At 46.7% G+C, this 13,227-nt stretch overlaps 1 protein-coding gene across 7 annotated transcripts in view; it reads right to left on the bottom strand.

The window, feature by feature from the left end:
* Positions 1 to 13,227, bottom strand: part of MVB12B (multivesicular body subunit 12B) — a 68,836-nt gene that overhangs the window by 30,498 nt on the left and 25,111 nt on the right. For all 7 annotated transcript variants that reach the window (XM_055797288.1, XM_055797296.1, XM_055797325.1 and 4 more), the window contains one exon: positions 2,837 to 2,934. In XM_055797288.1, coding sequence (XP_055653263.1) covers positions 2,837 to 2,934 — 98 coding nt within the window. The remainder of the gene's footprint in view (positions 1 to 2,836; positions 2,935 to 13,227) is intronic.

The raw sequence follows: 13,227 nt of genomic DNA, 5'->3' as shown, positions 1-13,227 counted from the left end.
ACAGCCCCCTCCCTCCCTAAATAGCTCATCCTGTCCCCACCACAAGAACTCAGACCGAGGCGATACCAAAATTGGAAAGTAACAGACCATACGTTAATGGCTTTTGTTTCCCTGTGCCAGCACCGGGGATCCTTCCATTTTGCTGAGAGCCAAGAGAGGGAGCCCGCAGGCTTGGCCACGCGCGGCCGGCTGGCAGCACCACAGAGCAGTCCTGCAGCCGCCAGGGCACCTGCCAGGGCACCAGGTCACCTCGCCTGCCACTCGCCACCACGGTCTGCACATCTTCCCCATGCCCACACCTCCCCTGGCGCCACAGGCCCCACAGCACACCGCAGCCGGGACCCCACAACATCCCAGCAGAGCAATTAGGGACGACAGTGGAAGTGCGTTAATAAATTTCCCGTTGCCATGGCACTGCAGCAAGGCACTTGCATTGCAGTGCAGATAAAACGGACTGGCTGCAAACTACACCAGCGTAACAGGAAACTTCGCAATGGTTTCCACAGTGTGTCTGGGGGCTAATCTACCTCGGCAATGACGAAGGGAACTGTCACAGCACCTCATCACAGCTGCTGAAAAGGCAGCCCTGGTTGGGAGTTACGCATGAAGATCCCTGCCAATGCACAGGATGTTTCCTATGACAAGACCCTTTCTTCAGAAATGATTCACAGCTGCAATAGCCATTACCGCACACGTATGCACAACTTGTATAACAACGTGTCTGGAAGAGAATGTGAAGTTGCGGGGGGAGAAGTTACATACTTCGACTGAAACGTGCTCACACAAACACGGAGGACTAATGCCATGCCCAGTTTTGCAGGCCTATTTTGTGCTTTGCTTATAACTATCTGGTTAAGTATTTGGGTTCTTTGCAAAACAGGTCACCTTCCCAGGCTGCACTGCAAGCAGAGGCAGTCCATGGGAAGTCCTAGAGCTGGGCTGTTCTCAGTAACATTCATGCAGAGTTGCTGCCTTGCTGTTTGTGCATTCGATGCTTCCTCAGGAGAGAAAGCACAGCCTTCTGTCGTCCATGCAGGACTATCTCTCATGTGGCCACAAGAACACGCCTTCCCTTACATTTCTAAATCTATTAGGGCAGGAGAGTAACAAGAAAAACGAGTACTGACAAGAATTATGCAATTGTTATATTCCATCTATTTAGGAACCCGAAGCTGCAGTTTCAGTCAGAGATTACCTTTTAAATAACCCTTTGATTATGGTACATGAATTAATGCCATGTTCCCATGTTAGAAGTGTCACTCATTATTAACAGCAAGAACCTGTGAATGGCACATTTTTGCCATCTTCTCTTCCCTGATTATGCACAAGCAGTACATATTGTACAGCCCACCGAATCCACTGCTGCTTTTTCTGTGTTTCCAAGCTGTCCTGAAAAATCTCCTTCAGCCAGATGAAGGGACTGTACTTCCATTAGGTTTTGACAGAATCAGGTTTAAAGGCAATATTTTTCTCCCCTTGCAAAATGACATAACAAAAAGAAAACTGTGGCTAAGTGTGACTCTACTGTGCCTATCACAATATTTGTTCAGCTGTAATATTACTCCAAAAAAAATAATCCTAAGGAAAACTCTCTTCCACCCCAGCACTACTCAGCTGAAGCACAGAATATGAGCTAGCCCCCTAACAGGAGAAGCAGGTGAAACACACTGTTGTGCCACAGCTGTGCCTAACATTTTTCTTTAGTTTGCAGAACCAGAAGTCCTTTTGCTGGTGTTCACAAATAGCTTCCAGACCACTCAGCTCTTGGCACATCCAGGAATGACAGACTCCATGAGATACAACTCTAAGGCATCCCTGCCTCTCACTCCGAGAGGCATTTCTTCCTGGGCCCTGAGAACGAGGCTACGTTCCTTTTTAGTTCACCACTCCTCCAAGAAAACAAATACTTAAAGGCGCTCCAGAAGAGCAGAGCTGTTGGGGACAGCTCACAGGAACCCCAGTTCCAAACCAAACCCACTGCATGGTCCTGAAGCACAGTAGCAAGTTCCCTCACCCATGTAGGTACAGGTATGGACTTGACCCTCCAACACTTTTAAAATACACATTTTCCCTGCATACCAGTACTAGTTAAAAATAAAAACCAGCTAAAATATTCATTGGTGGGTTCTTTCCACATTGACATCTGGAAACTATCACTAGCTCCAGCACTTGTATACCAGCCTGGAATGGTGAACAGAGAGAAAGCTGCAGTGAGAGTCACCAAGCCTGTGTGTGCAAGCACACACTTCTTACAAATAACACAGACACCCCCCCTCCATATCCTAACATCTAATTTCAAATTTGCCTTAATACTCAGTAAAGAAATCTATGCAGTGCCAGTATTCACGAAATACAAATGGGAAAGAGTAAAGATCTCATCTGTTTTTAATGTGTATGTTGAATGTAGCAAAGATTAGTGCATATGAAACTCATCCTTGCCAGGCAAGACAAAGCTTCCTGTGAAACGGGCAGAGATGTCATCTCTTATGACTCACCTGTGAAGATCATGAAAAAGATGAGGAGCAATGTTTGTGTCAGTGTTGCTTTCCATCAGAGCTCTCATCTAGCACCTCCACGGGCAGCATCATCCTTCCCCAAGGGCTGTGATCTCCCCAGAGATCAATAACGTTTGCTTCCAGTAACACATGTGCCTGGGCATTTTCTGGGGTCTCTCTGCACCCCTTCTGCTCTTGACACTTAAATAGCACTAACGAAAAGCTGGATGTACATTTCATGGGTACTGCACACCTGGCTGTCTGCAGAAGCAGGGTTGCTTTACTTGGTTACACTTCTGATTACACAGAAGAGCAGAAAACCATTGCGTGCGCCAGCTTACCTGATATGGCATACAAATTTGAGTGCTGGTGCTCCAAGTCCAGGCGAGTGCTGTGACTCTTCCCACGAAAGCTAGCAGGGAGTGTCAGCGAGATATGCCTAAGGAAGAGAGATGGGAAATGGAGAGGATGTTACTACAGAGCACAAGATGCTGCTGCTGCCGTCAGCTTGCTCTTGGCTGATGACTCCAGTCAGGTTAAGCTGCAAACAGAAATTTTAACATTGCTTACAAAAGCTGGAGCAGGCCCCAAACACCAGGGGGAGGCTGAGGTGGCGATTCAGCCATTACAACCAAGGGTGGTTCAGCTGCTTTACCTGCTCCTTAGTCCAGCTGCGAGCAAAGACTCTACACCCTGGTGCAAGCCCCCTCCACCCTGCTGAAACGCAGACCCAACCAACAGCCAAAGCACTACAGAGGCAGCCAGCCACCCTCTAGCAGCTCCTTGCGAGCCAGCACCCGGGGACAGCTTGCGCGGTGGCTGGCAAGCGCAGTCCCCCCCTTTGCAAACACAAGCGTCAACATAAGGCATGGACAGCATGCCTGCACACCCTGCGGGACTCAACTGCACTTCCTTCAAGGCAGAAAGCGCTAACAGCAAGTACTTTGGATTAATCCATGCCAAAAACTTCTGAGTACATTCATAAATAAGATCTTTGAAACTCTCTTGATGACTAAGGCCTGCTCCAAACCTACCCAGAGCCTGCTGCGCGCTCCCATGGTCCCTGAGGCAGGGGGTGACACACATGCTGAGCTTCCTGCACCAGCCCCGGAGAAAAGGGAAGCCAAACTTCACTCGTCACCTCTCTAGCTGCAGCAGTGCACGACACCCTCCCTCCCAACCATGCTCTGCCCAGCATTCCTGCAGCACAGAGATATTTTTACATCTTCCCTTAAACTTTCCTATAAATAGGAAAAAACAGAGATCATGGAAGCAAAGTTGAAACTACTTTCAGTCACTCAGAGCTTATTAAAAGGAAAACCCAGAACATGGCAAGCCTGGACACAGGCTAGAAGATGAGGTAGGCGACCTTCCTGGGAATACACGGTGTGGGAGGGCAGGATGCGACACCCAGCAAGCCCTACCCTCATCAGGCCCTAGGACTGGAGAGGGGCTGCACATGAAGCTCCTGGAGCCTGGAGCTGCTCTGGACCAGCCCACGGCACTGAGGATGGACCCAACAGCCCTTCGGGCAGGGTGCACACAGCCAATGCCCGCTCCCCCGTCCAAGCAGGACACAGCCCCAGAACACTGCTGGGCACTGGAGTGCTGGGGCTTGGGAGAGCACAGGCAAGGCTGCTCTGCCTCTGCCGCCACACTGCCCACCCGATATGGCCAGTGTGGCCACCAGGAGCTCCACCAAGAAGTCTGCCATGAGAAAAGACCTTTTGCTGGTAATTGTTATCGATAGCCCACAGATTTTTATGCTTTGATGAGAGATTCGGGCTTTTCCCTTTTAATTCAAATCTGTATTTTTCTAATGCTGATCCCAGATCTGTGACAATTTTTATAAAATGTTACTATTAATCTTCTGGACTGCATTGCCATGTGTAATGAAGATGCTCCCTCTTCATAGAGAGGCTTAGCACAGCATGAGGTAGAGGCAGCAGCTACCATTTCACACGAGCAAGAGCTACTAGACATGGCAAGACCCTTGACATTGCCCTCCTGCCAGAAAAACAAGGTGGCCCTTGCCTCCTCTCACAAACGGCATACCTGTGAGAAAGGGCCCTGCGTATCCTCCAGCAAAGCAACAAATCCATGTTCTTAGCTAGCAGGTTTTATCTATTGGACAAATCATCTGGAAATTATCTGCCTTTAAGAACAGGGCACATTTTGTGAAGAACTACGTATTTTTAGCCCTTGATGCAGCTGATGGTGAACAGCACGGATAAAATAAGAAAAGGCAAACATCAAATTGAGTTTGCTTGTGCTTCCCAAAGATATTTCTAACCAAAAAAAGATGGTGTGAAAATATTTTCGAATTTGGCTAGCAGTTTGCTGTTTAAAACACAATCCATATGAGACTCTTTGCGAGCAGAGGCAGGTTTGTCATGAACACACTTTAAAACAGAAGACCACTGCCTGTAGGCATTACACGCTTTTCATTTGTTTTTTAATAGTAGTATCCAAAAATACTTTCCAAGGCACCAAAACAGCTAACAAAGACTTTGAATTTCTCTTGCTTGTACAGGGAACCACTTTCTTCATCCCAAACAGAACAGCAGGAATTGTTTTGGAAGTAAACAAAGCAGATCTCCTTGAAAGGCCCATTTTTAAAGTTTTTTTTTTTTAAAGTATTTTAAAGTTTTTTCTTTTAAAGTATTTTAAAGTATTTTTAAAGTTTCTACCAGCTTCTGCCGCAAGAGAGGCTGACCCTCCTACCTCCGGCCAGCCCTTTTCCACAGCTCTCCACACCAAGCCGGCCGGACCGCCACAGTCTGCAAGGGAGGTGATGAGCCAGAGGACTGCACAGACAGTCCCACAGCTGGCTCTTGGTGGGCACTGCCTAAGCACCACAAAGGAGCCACCAGCGCCACAAATGCACACAACAGCTTTCCAGTAAAGCTCCGAATTCTCAGTATGCAAAAGATTTTCTGAACCAAGTCCCCAGTCGCTACCAGCATGCCTGGCAGCTCATGCCAGCATATGGTGCTCATGAAACCTGGTGCTAAAGCGGCATGCATGCTCCACGCGTGTAATTAAAATGAATCGCTCTGAGTCAGAGGGACTCTGACCACATACGCGTGAGTATGGCGGCAGAAGGTGATGTATCCAGGTCTCGCTGCCTAACTCCACAGGGTATCCCATTTGCTTCTCCACTTCAGGTCTATCAACATTAAAAGACACACGGAGGAATTCCCTTGTGGCGGTAGGCATTATGAAGGCTAGGCATCAGGGTGCATGCCCTCGCCTTCAGACCTGCTCTCAGCAGCTGGCACTGCTGCAGCCACTCGTGGGGCTTGTGAGTGAAAGGGCCAGTTCCAGCCGCTGCTGACCCTGGCCTGCCAATACTGGGGAGCCTGGATGCAGGCTGTTAGAAGGGTGTTTGGAAACAACGGCCCGTGCCCTACCCTCCGTGGCCACTTTCCATCTTTGAGATAGGATGAATGGGCATTTCATCACTCCCACCGAGCTGCGTTGAGGAGAGCCAGGGCTCTCCAAGGAGAACATTTATCTGCAAGACCACAAGACGGAGGGCAGTAACTGCTAGAAGGAGATCAGCTCTCACCTTCCCCCTTCCCTTTTCTAAAAGCATGACACTGTATGGGAAAACGGGAAACAAGATCTAATTTATTTTAAATTAATGCAAACTTTGGCCAGGATCAATATAACTTATACCTACTAAGTTGATTGCATAATGTATTTTCCTTATGTGTTGTGAAAGCCAAATCATTTTGCATTGTAGAAGACAAAAAAAGAGGCTGCCATTGAAAAGCAAGAAAATCCCAATTACAAAGTCCCCAAGTTCCTAAACACATATCGTGAAAGTATGTGCAGCTCTGCAGCATATGGCAAATCAATTACTAGTTTAAATTTTAAAACAAAAACATGGTAAATGTGTTGCACAAATAATCAAGAACAACGGTTTCGTTTAGATTACAGCGGCCACTAGAGTTTTGAATACAATTAATCATCATTCCAGGCAATGGGAAGCCATATTGACACTTATTCCTAATTTGAATATTTAATTAGGGTGAAGTTCTTCATCAAATTATCACAGAACTGGGAGGAAAGCCTAAAAGATTTAAACAATTACTACTTTAACCCTTCACCAACTGCTCACCTGGGAGCACAAGAATCTCTTCCCCATTCTACAAAGCAAGAACATGCCCAGGCAATACAAAAACGCAGTATTTAAAAGTCACTACAAATACCCTGGGAAAGGTACATGGACATTTAGCATCCTGGAAGGATGCTTTGAAGATGCCAGACTGTCACACAGGCTTCTGACCTGCCTACGCTCCTCGACCTTTATCAGAGCAAAGCTTTCAGTCCAGATCTCTATTTTAGCATCACATGTAGTTCCTACTAGGGCTTTCGTGTTTTTGTTGTTGGTGGTGGTTTGGGGTTTTTTTGTTTGTTTTGTTTTTTTCAACTGAAGATCCTGTCCAGGATCATCCACCAGGTTCACGTGCCAAGGGATACCAAAGCTGCTGCCCAAAGGCTGACCTGATGCAGCTGCCCAGTCCTGGACACCCTGTGTGCAGCAGGTTTCCCAGCCCCTGCCCTGCACCAGGAGCTCACATGATGCGGCTGGACCCCAGCAGTGCTCCCAACCCACTGCACCTCCCTCCACAATGTGGGTATCTCCTCCCTCCACACCACTATGCCTCAGATTGCTCAAAAATCCCTTTATGTGCTGTATTAATCCATATAAGAAAATCTCTTTTAATGAGGAGTGATATAGTTATGAACTCTCTAGAGCCATAATTAGAGCAAACTAATTGAAGTTGTGTTTTGACACACTTTCCAAATTCACGGGTACTGCATGACATATTCACAACACTACTGCTGCACAGCCATGGTGACAGCAAAATCATTAGGCTAATAACGCTTATTTGCATTCTTATCATGCCAGCAGCATGCCGTTAAATACTGCTTCAACCAGTGCTCGTTTACTCTGAAAGTTTCCACTGAAACATATTAACAGTAATTATTAGTACTTTAGTGGAATATCTAATGTTAAGGAATGGCAACTTGCATTAACTATCCCCATGCCAATTATTTTCTTTTTGAACTGTCACAAAAAGTAGCTTTCTTCCTCCCTGCTGAATGAAAGCCACAAAGTGGATTTGGTGCTGCTAGGAAGGAGGGAAGGATGGAGAGATGCCTGCCCCAGTGAGGCCAGCTGTCAGGGCTCCAGCCCGCTCTCTCCACTCTCTCCAACATCAAAGTCAAAACCATGCTGCTCCAGCATGGGTTAAATACAAAAAATATCTTTCCCCAGCATACAATAATTTCCAGGCAATTTAGAATGAAACAACTGCAACAGCACAGTTCAGAACAGGGTAGATTTAATTACTCTCTTCAGTTTTTCTTTTAGTCATTAAATCTATGGAACAAGCCTACATACGACAGCAAAAGCAGCAGCACGTGATGAGAGAGATCCTTCACATGCTAACAAAGGCAGTTTGAGGTCTGCGTGCATTATGGCCACTTTTTGAACATTTTTGGAGAGAAACTCGCATAAAACAGGCCCAGGAATGCCCGACAGTTCCAAAGCAGTTATTAATAACTGTCTGCAGGAAGGTGATGAACTGCTTTTGAAGTTAGGGGGCAAGTACTCATAAAAAGTAACAGGGTATCATAAGGGGAAATGCCAGATATCAAAGGATGCTTCATAATTCATATAAAAATATCAACAAGGCACAGCAGAAGAACAACACTAAGTTTTTGCTTTCCAACTGGACTGGATGTGCATGGTAGAGAAATCAGGCAAAACTTTCAAGAACCGCCCCACATTATCAAATATATTAGAAACCATACTGCATGCTGCAAGCTGGAATTGTCCTGTCCTTTGATGTACTACTGTCATGACTGCAATTTATCTTAAATAAACTTAACAGTGCCGCAAAAACTGCGGTCTCGTAGGAATACCTTCAAATAACAAGAATCATATCTTCCATTATCAATGGATTACGCAAAGATCATGTCTCATGAAAAACTGAGGACAGAACAATTAAATTCCAAGCTGTAAAAGCTGAAGACACACCTAGAAGAACTTAGTATCAGGCTGTAGCTCCCAAGAAATGTAATCCAACCTGAAAGCTTTGCCCGTGGAGGGAAGAAATGGGCTGCTGGCATCTCACTGACAGATGTCAGAGGACCTCTCAGCAAGTGCTCACTCTACCAGAATGCATCTTCCAAACTGCAGCTTACAGACAATGCCATAGCTATGTTACCTACGGTTGCAGCAGTGTCCAGAATCCCATCTACAGTATTTATTCACCGTCCTTAACTTTTACTGTGCTCAGGCATTGCGATGCCAGAACACCTACCTCATACTCCAAAGAACTGCAATGAAAAACAAAACTGAGGCAAGAATCACCTCGGGTAATGGACTTCATTCCAGACAATCTATTCCAATCGTGTAAACCAAATATTTAAATACTTTCTAAAACCTTCCTGACCCTTTCCCTAAAACAAGCAACATATGGGCTTTGCAAGCATTTCATCTCATTCCAAGCTACTAAAATATCCTGTTTCCCAAAAATCAATGAGAGCTGGTGGTGCCAGATTCAGATTTTATAAAAGCCCAAATGCAAGAGAGAATGAAAAAGGGAGTGAGTGATTCTTTCCACTTTTAGATTTACCCGTTTAATTTTCCCAGCTGCAGAAATGGAAAAAGGCCTGTCTGCAGCATGCATACTCAATGCACTACATACAGCATGCCTCCACACATCCCCCTCCCAAAATGACCACGCCTTGAAGGCAGGGGAAAATGATATTGCGCCGTTCTGTCAAAACTAAAGCAATCACCAGCTGAACAGAACAAACCCTGATGATGCTAACAAGGGAGCATGATATACTGCAGACCAGCAACCCAAAATGTAAAGCTTAATGCAGAATGAAGCTCTTGCAACTTCCTCTATACAGGGATTAATTTAGAACAGAGGACTTAAGTAACCAGGGTAGAACAGCTGCCAAACAATAGAAAAAACCCAACAAGTTTAATTTACACTGCTTGAAAGTCTGAGCTGTAGCCCATTAAATTGTTATAGGCAGAGGACTGCATCAAAGAACTAAGACCTCATACTGTAAGCATGAAGTGCTTATGAAGTGGTTGTCTTAGATGAGCAGCACGGTGTCTCTGGAGGCTGCAGCGGGAAGAGCACAGCCTTCCACATCCTTCACTAGCTGCTCTCCAGAGTCAGGAGTTTTCAGATAATGAAGCAGTAGGGGAAAATTGCCAAACAGCAGAAATACTCCAAAAAGATAAATTACACACGGTGTAAGCCTCCTCAGTTAGGATTTTAAATTCTGTGAAATTAATCAGCACAACAAAGCCCAGGCTCACACGTCAGTCCGATGAGAAGCATCTCTCCGGGGCGATCCCCTTGCCAGGGGTGGAGGGGGGCTCTCGCCCAGGGAGACCCCGCAGCACCCGGGTGCTGCAGGCACAGCCCAGCCCGTAGGGAGCAGCAACGCCTCCCCTGCAAAACCTGTTAAACAAATATTCCACATAAAGACTCATTTGGGAAGAGCACGTTGTCAGCACTTTGCCAGTAATAAATAATGACAGTCCATACACTTTACTAACAGCAATAAACCTCAAGAAGCGTTTTGGAAAATGGTGAAAAGTGATTGATTTAAAGAAGGAAATATCTGAACACAACCACATGCACTTCAGGGTGAAAGCACAGATTACAAATCAACAGTGGCAGAGATCATATTAAATAGCAGACAACACAGAAGTTTTAAGGAAAAAAAGCTTAATTCCTCTGCAGGGCTTATTTAACAACTGAGTCAATAGCTTCTTTGAATTAATACCTTCAGTTTGTACTTAATGACTCTACCCTACACCCTAAAGAAAACATGCCCGCAGGAATATTATTGTACCAGGAACAGGGCTCTATAAAGAAAAATGACTCTAAGGAGATCGAAGCCTCTTCACTCACAGCACACCCCAAATTTTTCAATGCGCCCTCAAAATCAGCTAAATCAATCAGACTTTAACTACAGTTACTGTCTCTCGGCTGCTGCAAGGGATTCTTGTGCCTGGAAGCCACTCATATTGTTTAAACATTTTTTCCTAATCATCATTTTCTACCACTAAAACATACTGGACCGTGACCAATTTTTGCACGTCTTCATCCAGCTGAGTTGGATGCAAGCCATACGGTCAATGCAGTTTCATAGCAAATTCCTTATGGGAAACAGACTCTGGCTAAATGTATGCCAGCACCCCTTACCCACTCAAACAAACCATCATGTTCCTATTTGCACAGCGTACACGCATCACAGACATTTCATCCTTAAATTTTGCTTCTTACGATACCCACTAGAAAGGATCTATGGAAACACTTCCTCCAGGCTTCAACTTAAGTGTTTCAATCTCTTTGGGTTTTTTTTATCCACAGCTACTGTGATGTGAACCGAGCCCTTGAACCATCCTTGCCCTCTTGTAGGGTACATAATTTAAAAACTAGGAATATTTTACTGTATTTCAAAATACAAGCTATTTGAGCATTCAAGCCAAACAATATGTTTTATTAGTTGTAAATCAGAAGGTAGTTTTACTTAGAGCAGTTTTGATGAAACAGATTAGAAAACACAACTCCATCAAGAAGGAAGCATTTTGTAGAAAGGATCAGACCATCAGAGATCCCACTGGCAATACCTCTCAGAGCAGTTTTCAGTCAAACTAGAAACGCCCATCCCAAAGTACTCCTCATTTGGTAGCATTTGGTTCAGATGAGGGACTTTAAGGTAGACTGCTACCCCTCTGTGAAAGCACGGTGGCCAACAGGCTACCAGCAGCATCTGCCTCTGGTCCACTGCAGATTTTGGAAGTCTTTGCTTTGTTCTGCACCAGAGGAGAACAACACTGAAACCCTGGAACTTTCTCTTGTACAGACTGTCCATAAAAATCTATTTTAAATGTCTTAAAAAACTAAGATAGTTGTTTCTAAATAATATTGTTGCTACTTCAAAAATATGGAAGGTAAAAGGCTTCCCACTTCCCTTCAATTAACCCACTGCACAGAGTAAGACCGGCTCATCACCAGAGTGAGTTTAGGTCTCTATCACACAGGCTTGCTGGTGCTTTATTAACTACCACCTATTGCACATCATCAGCTTCTAGCAGAAAGCCATACACTGATCACTTTCCAAGCTTACACGACAAAGTTCAAACACCATTAATAAATCAATTTGAAAAATCAGACTTCTCTGCCTAGAAAGGAAATTCTTACATTCCTTAACATTAAGTTCCACTGGGAGCAGAGAAACAGGAACAAATAATTTCCCTTTCCTAAGGAGGGATAGGTTAACTATTTAAAAGGTAATTGGGAGCACAGGAGGAAAATTTACACATCCTGCTCTTATTTCAGGGTTTTAAGTAGGACAATTGTTATCTGCTTATCAAAACTAGAGCAGCATGTCCCTGATGCAATACTCCTGCTAGATCAGTATTTCAAGACCTGGGCACTTGGTGGCACAGACCGACCTGTGCTCAGAGCACAGAGAGGGTGTGCAGGGAGGGATGGCTGCCAACCACACTGCAGACCCACAGCTGTGAGGGGTGTGAGCTGCAGCACAAATGAGCTGTTGCTGTGGCTTATTAGCCATGCGGATCAGGCAGGAGTTCCAAGTACAGCAGACTTTTGCTGGGGCCCCAGGGTCTTGCATGGTGTGCAGCCCCTCTCTCCAAAGCCCAGACCCCCGGGGAGGAAGCAGGCAGCAGGGAGAGGCCCACATACTGCTCCACCCCCAGGCATCACTCCTGGGCTGGGGCAGAGCCCCTGCAGGCAAAATCCAGAGGGACACTGCCTCTAGACCAGCACCAGGCCCTGTGGCCATGCTAGAGGCTGCTGCAGGGACCCGCACTCCACCTGCGGCCCCCACCAGCTGGGCATGTACGAGCACTCACTGCCCTTTCCAGCTGGGCCCCACCTCCAGCACCAGCAGCCTGGTCCCTTGCTTGCCCACGGTGGGCATTTCAGACTCCTTGGCTGCACACAGACCACCTGCACCCAGGGAGCCTTTTGCCTGGCTCCCCCCGGCCATGGCAGGCTGCTGCGCTCCAGCTCACCCACGCTCGCTGCCCAAGGCCAGCCTGGCCACTTCGCCTTGCTAACAGGAGAAAACTGTCCTTTCCATCCAGCCAGTCTGTGCCAGCTTTGGCTCTCCCTGCTGCTGTACACACAGGAGCGGGCAGCTGCCCCGCACCAGCAGCATGCTGCCGTTGGGGAAGTGGCCACCCCTCTCCCAATCCTCCCCCCACCTGGCTCTGCAAACTGGTGCCTCCTCCTGCTGGTGCCCATGATGGCTCAGGCCTGACTGCACCAGGAGTCCCATGCAGTAGGAGCCCGCTCAGTACTCCCAACTGCCATCCCATCGGGACGGCAACTCTCTCCTGAGCCACCGTGCTCCCATGCCGCTGGCCTCTCCTGGCCAGGCCAGGCAACCCAACAACTCTGTCACCTCCAGACATGCTCTCAGAGCTGCAGCACTCAGGGCCAACACTGTTTTGCTCACTCACATGCCTTTCTGGTCAATCCAAAGCACGACTGACTGACTCATGGCTCTGTCTCCTGGATGGCAGTGGGCACTGTGAGCCCCACCGAGACTTGCAGCTTGGGCTTACCCCCTGCCCCAGGACTGGCTTGCCCTCTCCCCTGCCCTACTTCTGTGGTTCTCAATTAGAACAGCTATGAAGACATGCCAC

This window comes from Falco peregrinus, chromosome 1, assembly GCF_023634155.1.
Source record: "Falco peregrinus isolate bFalPer1 chromosome 1, bFalPer1.pri, whole genome shotgun sequence".
NCBI lineage: Eukaryota > Metazoa > Chordata > Aves > Falconiformes > Falconidae > Falco > Falco peregrinus.
This window is presented reverse-complemented; position numbering and strand designations above follow the sequence as displayed.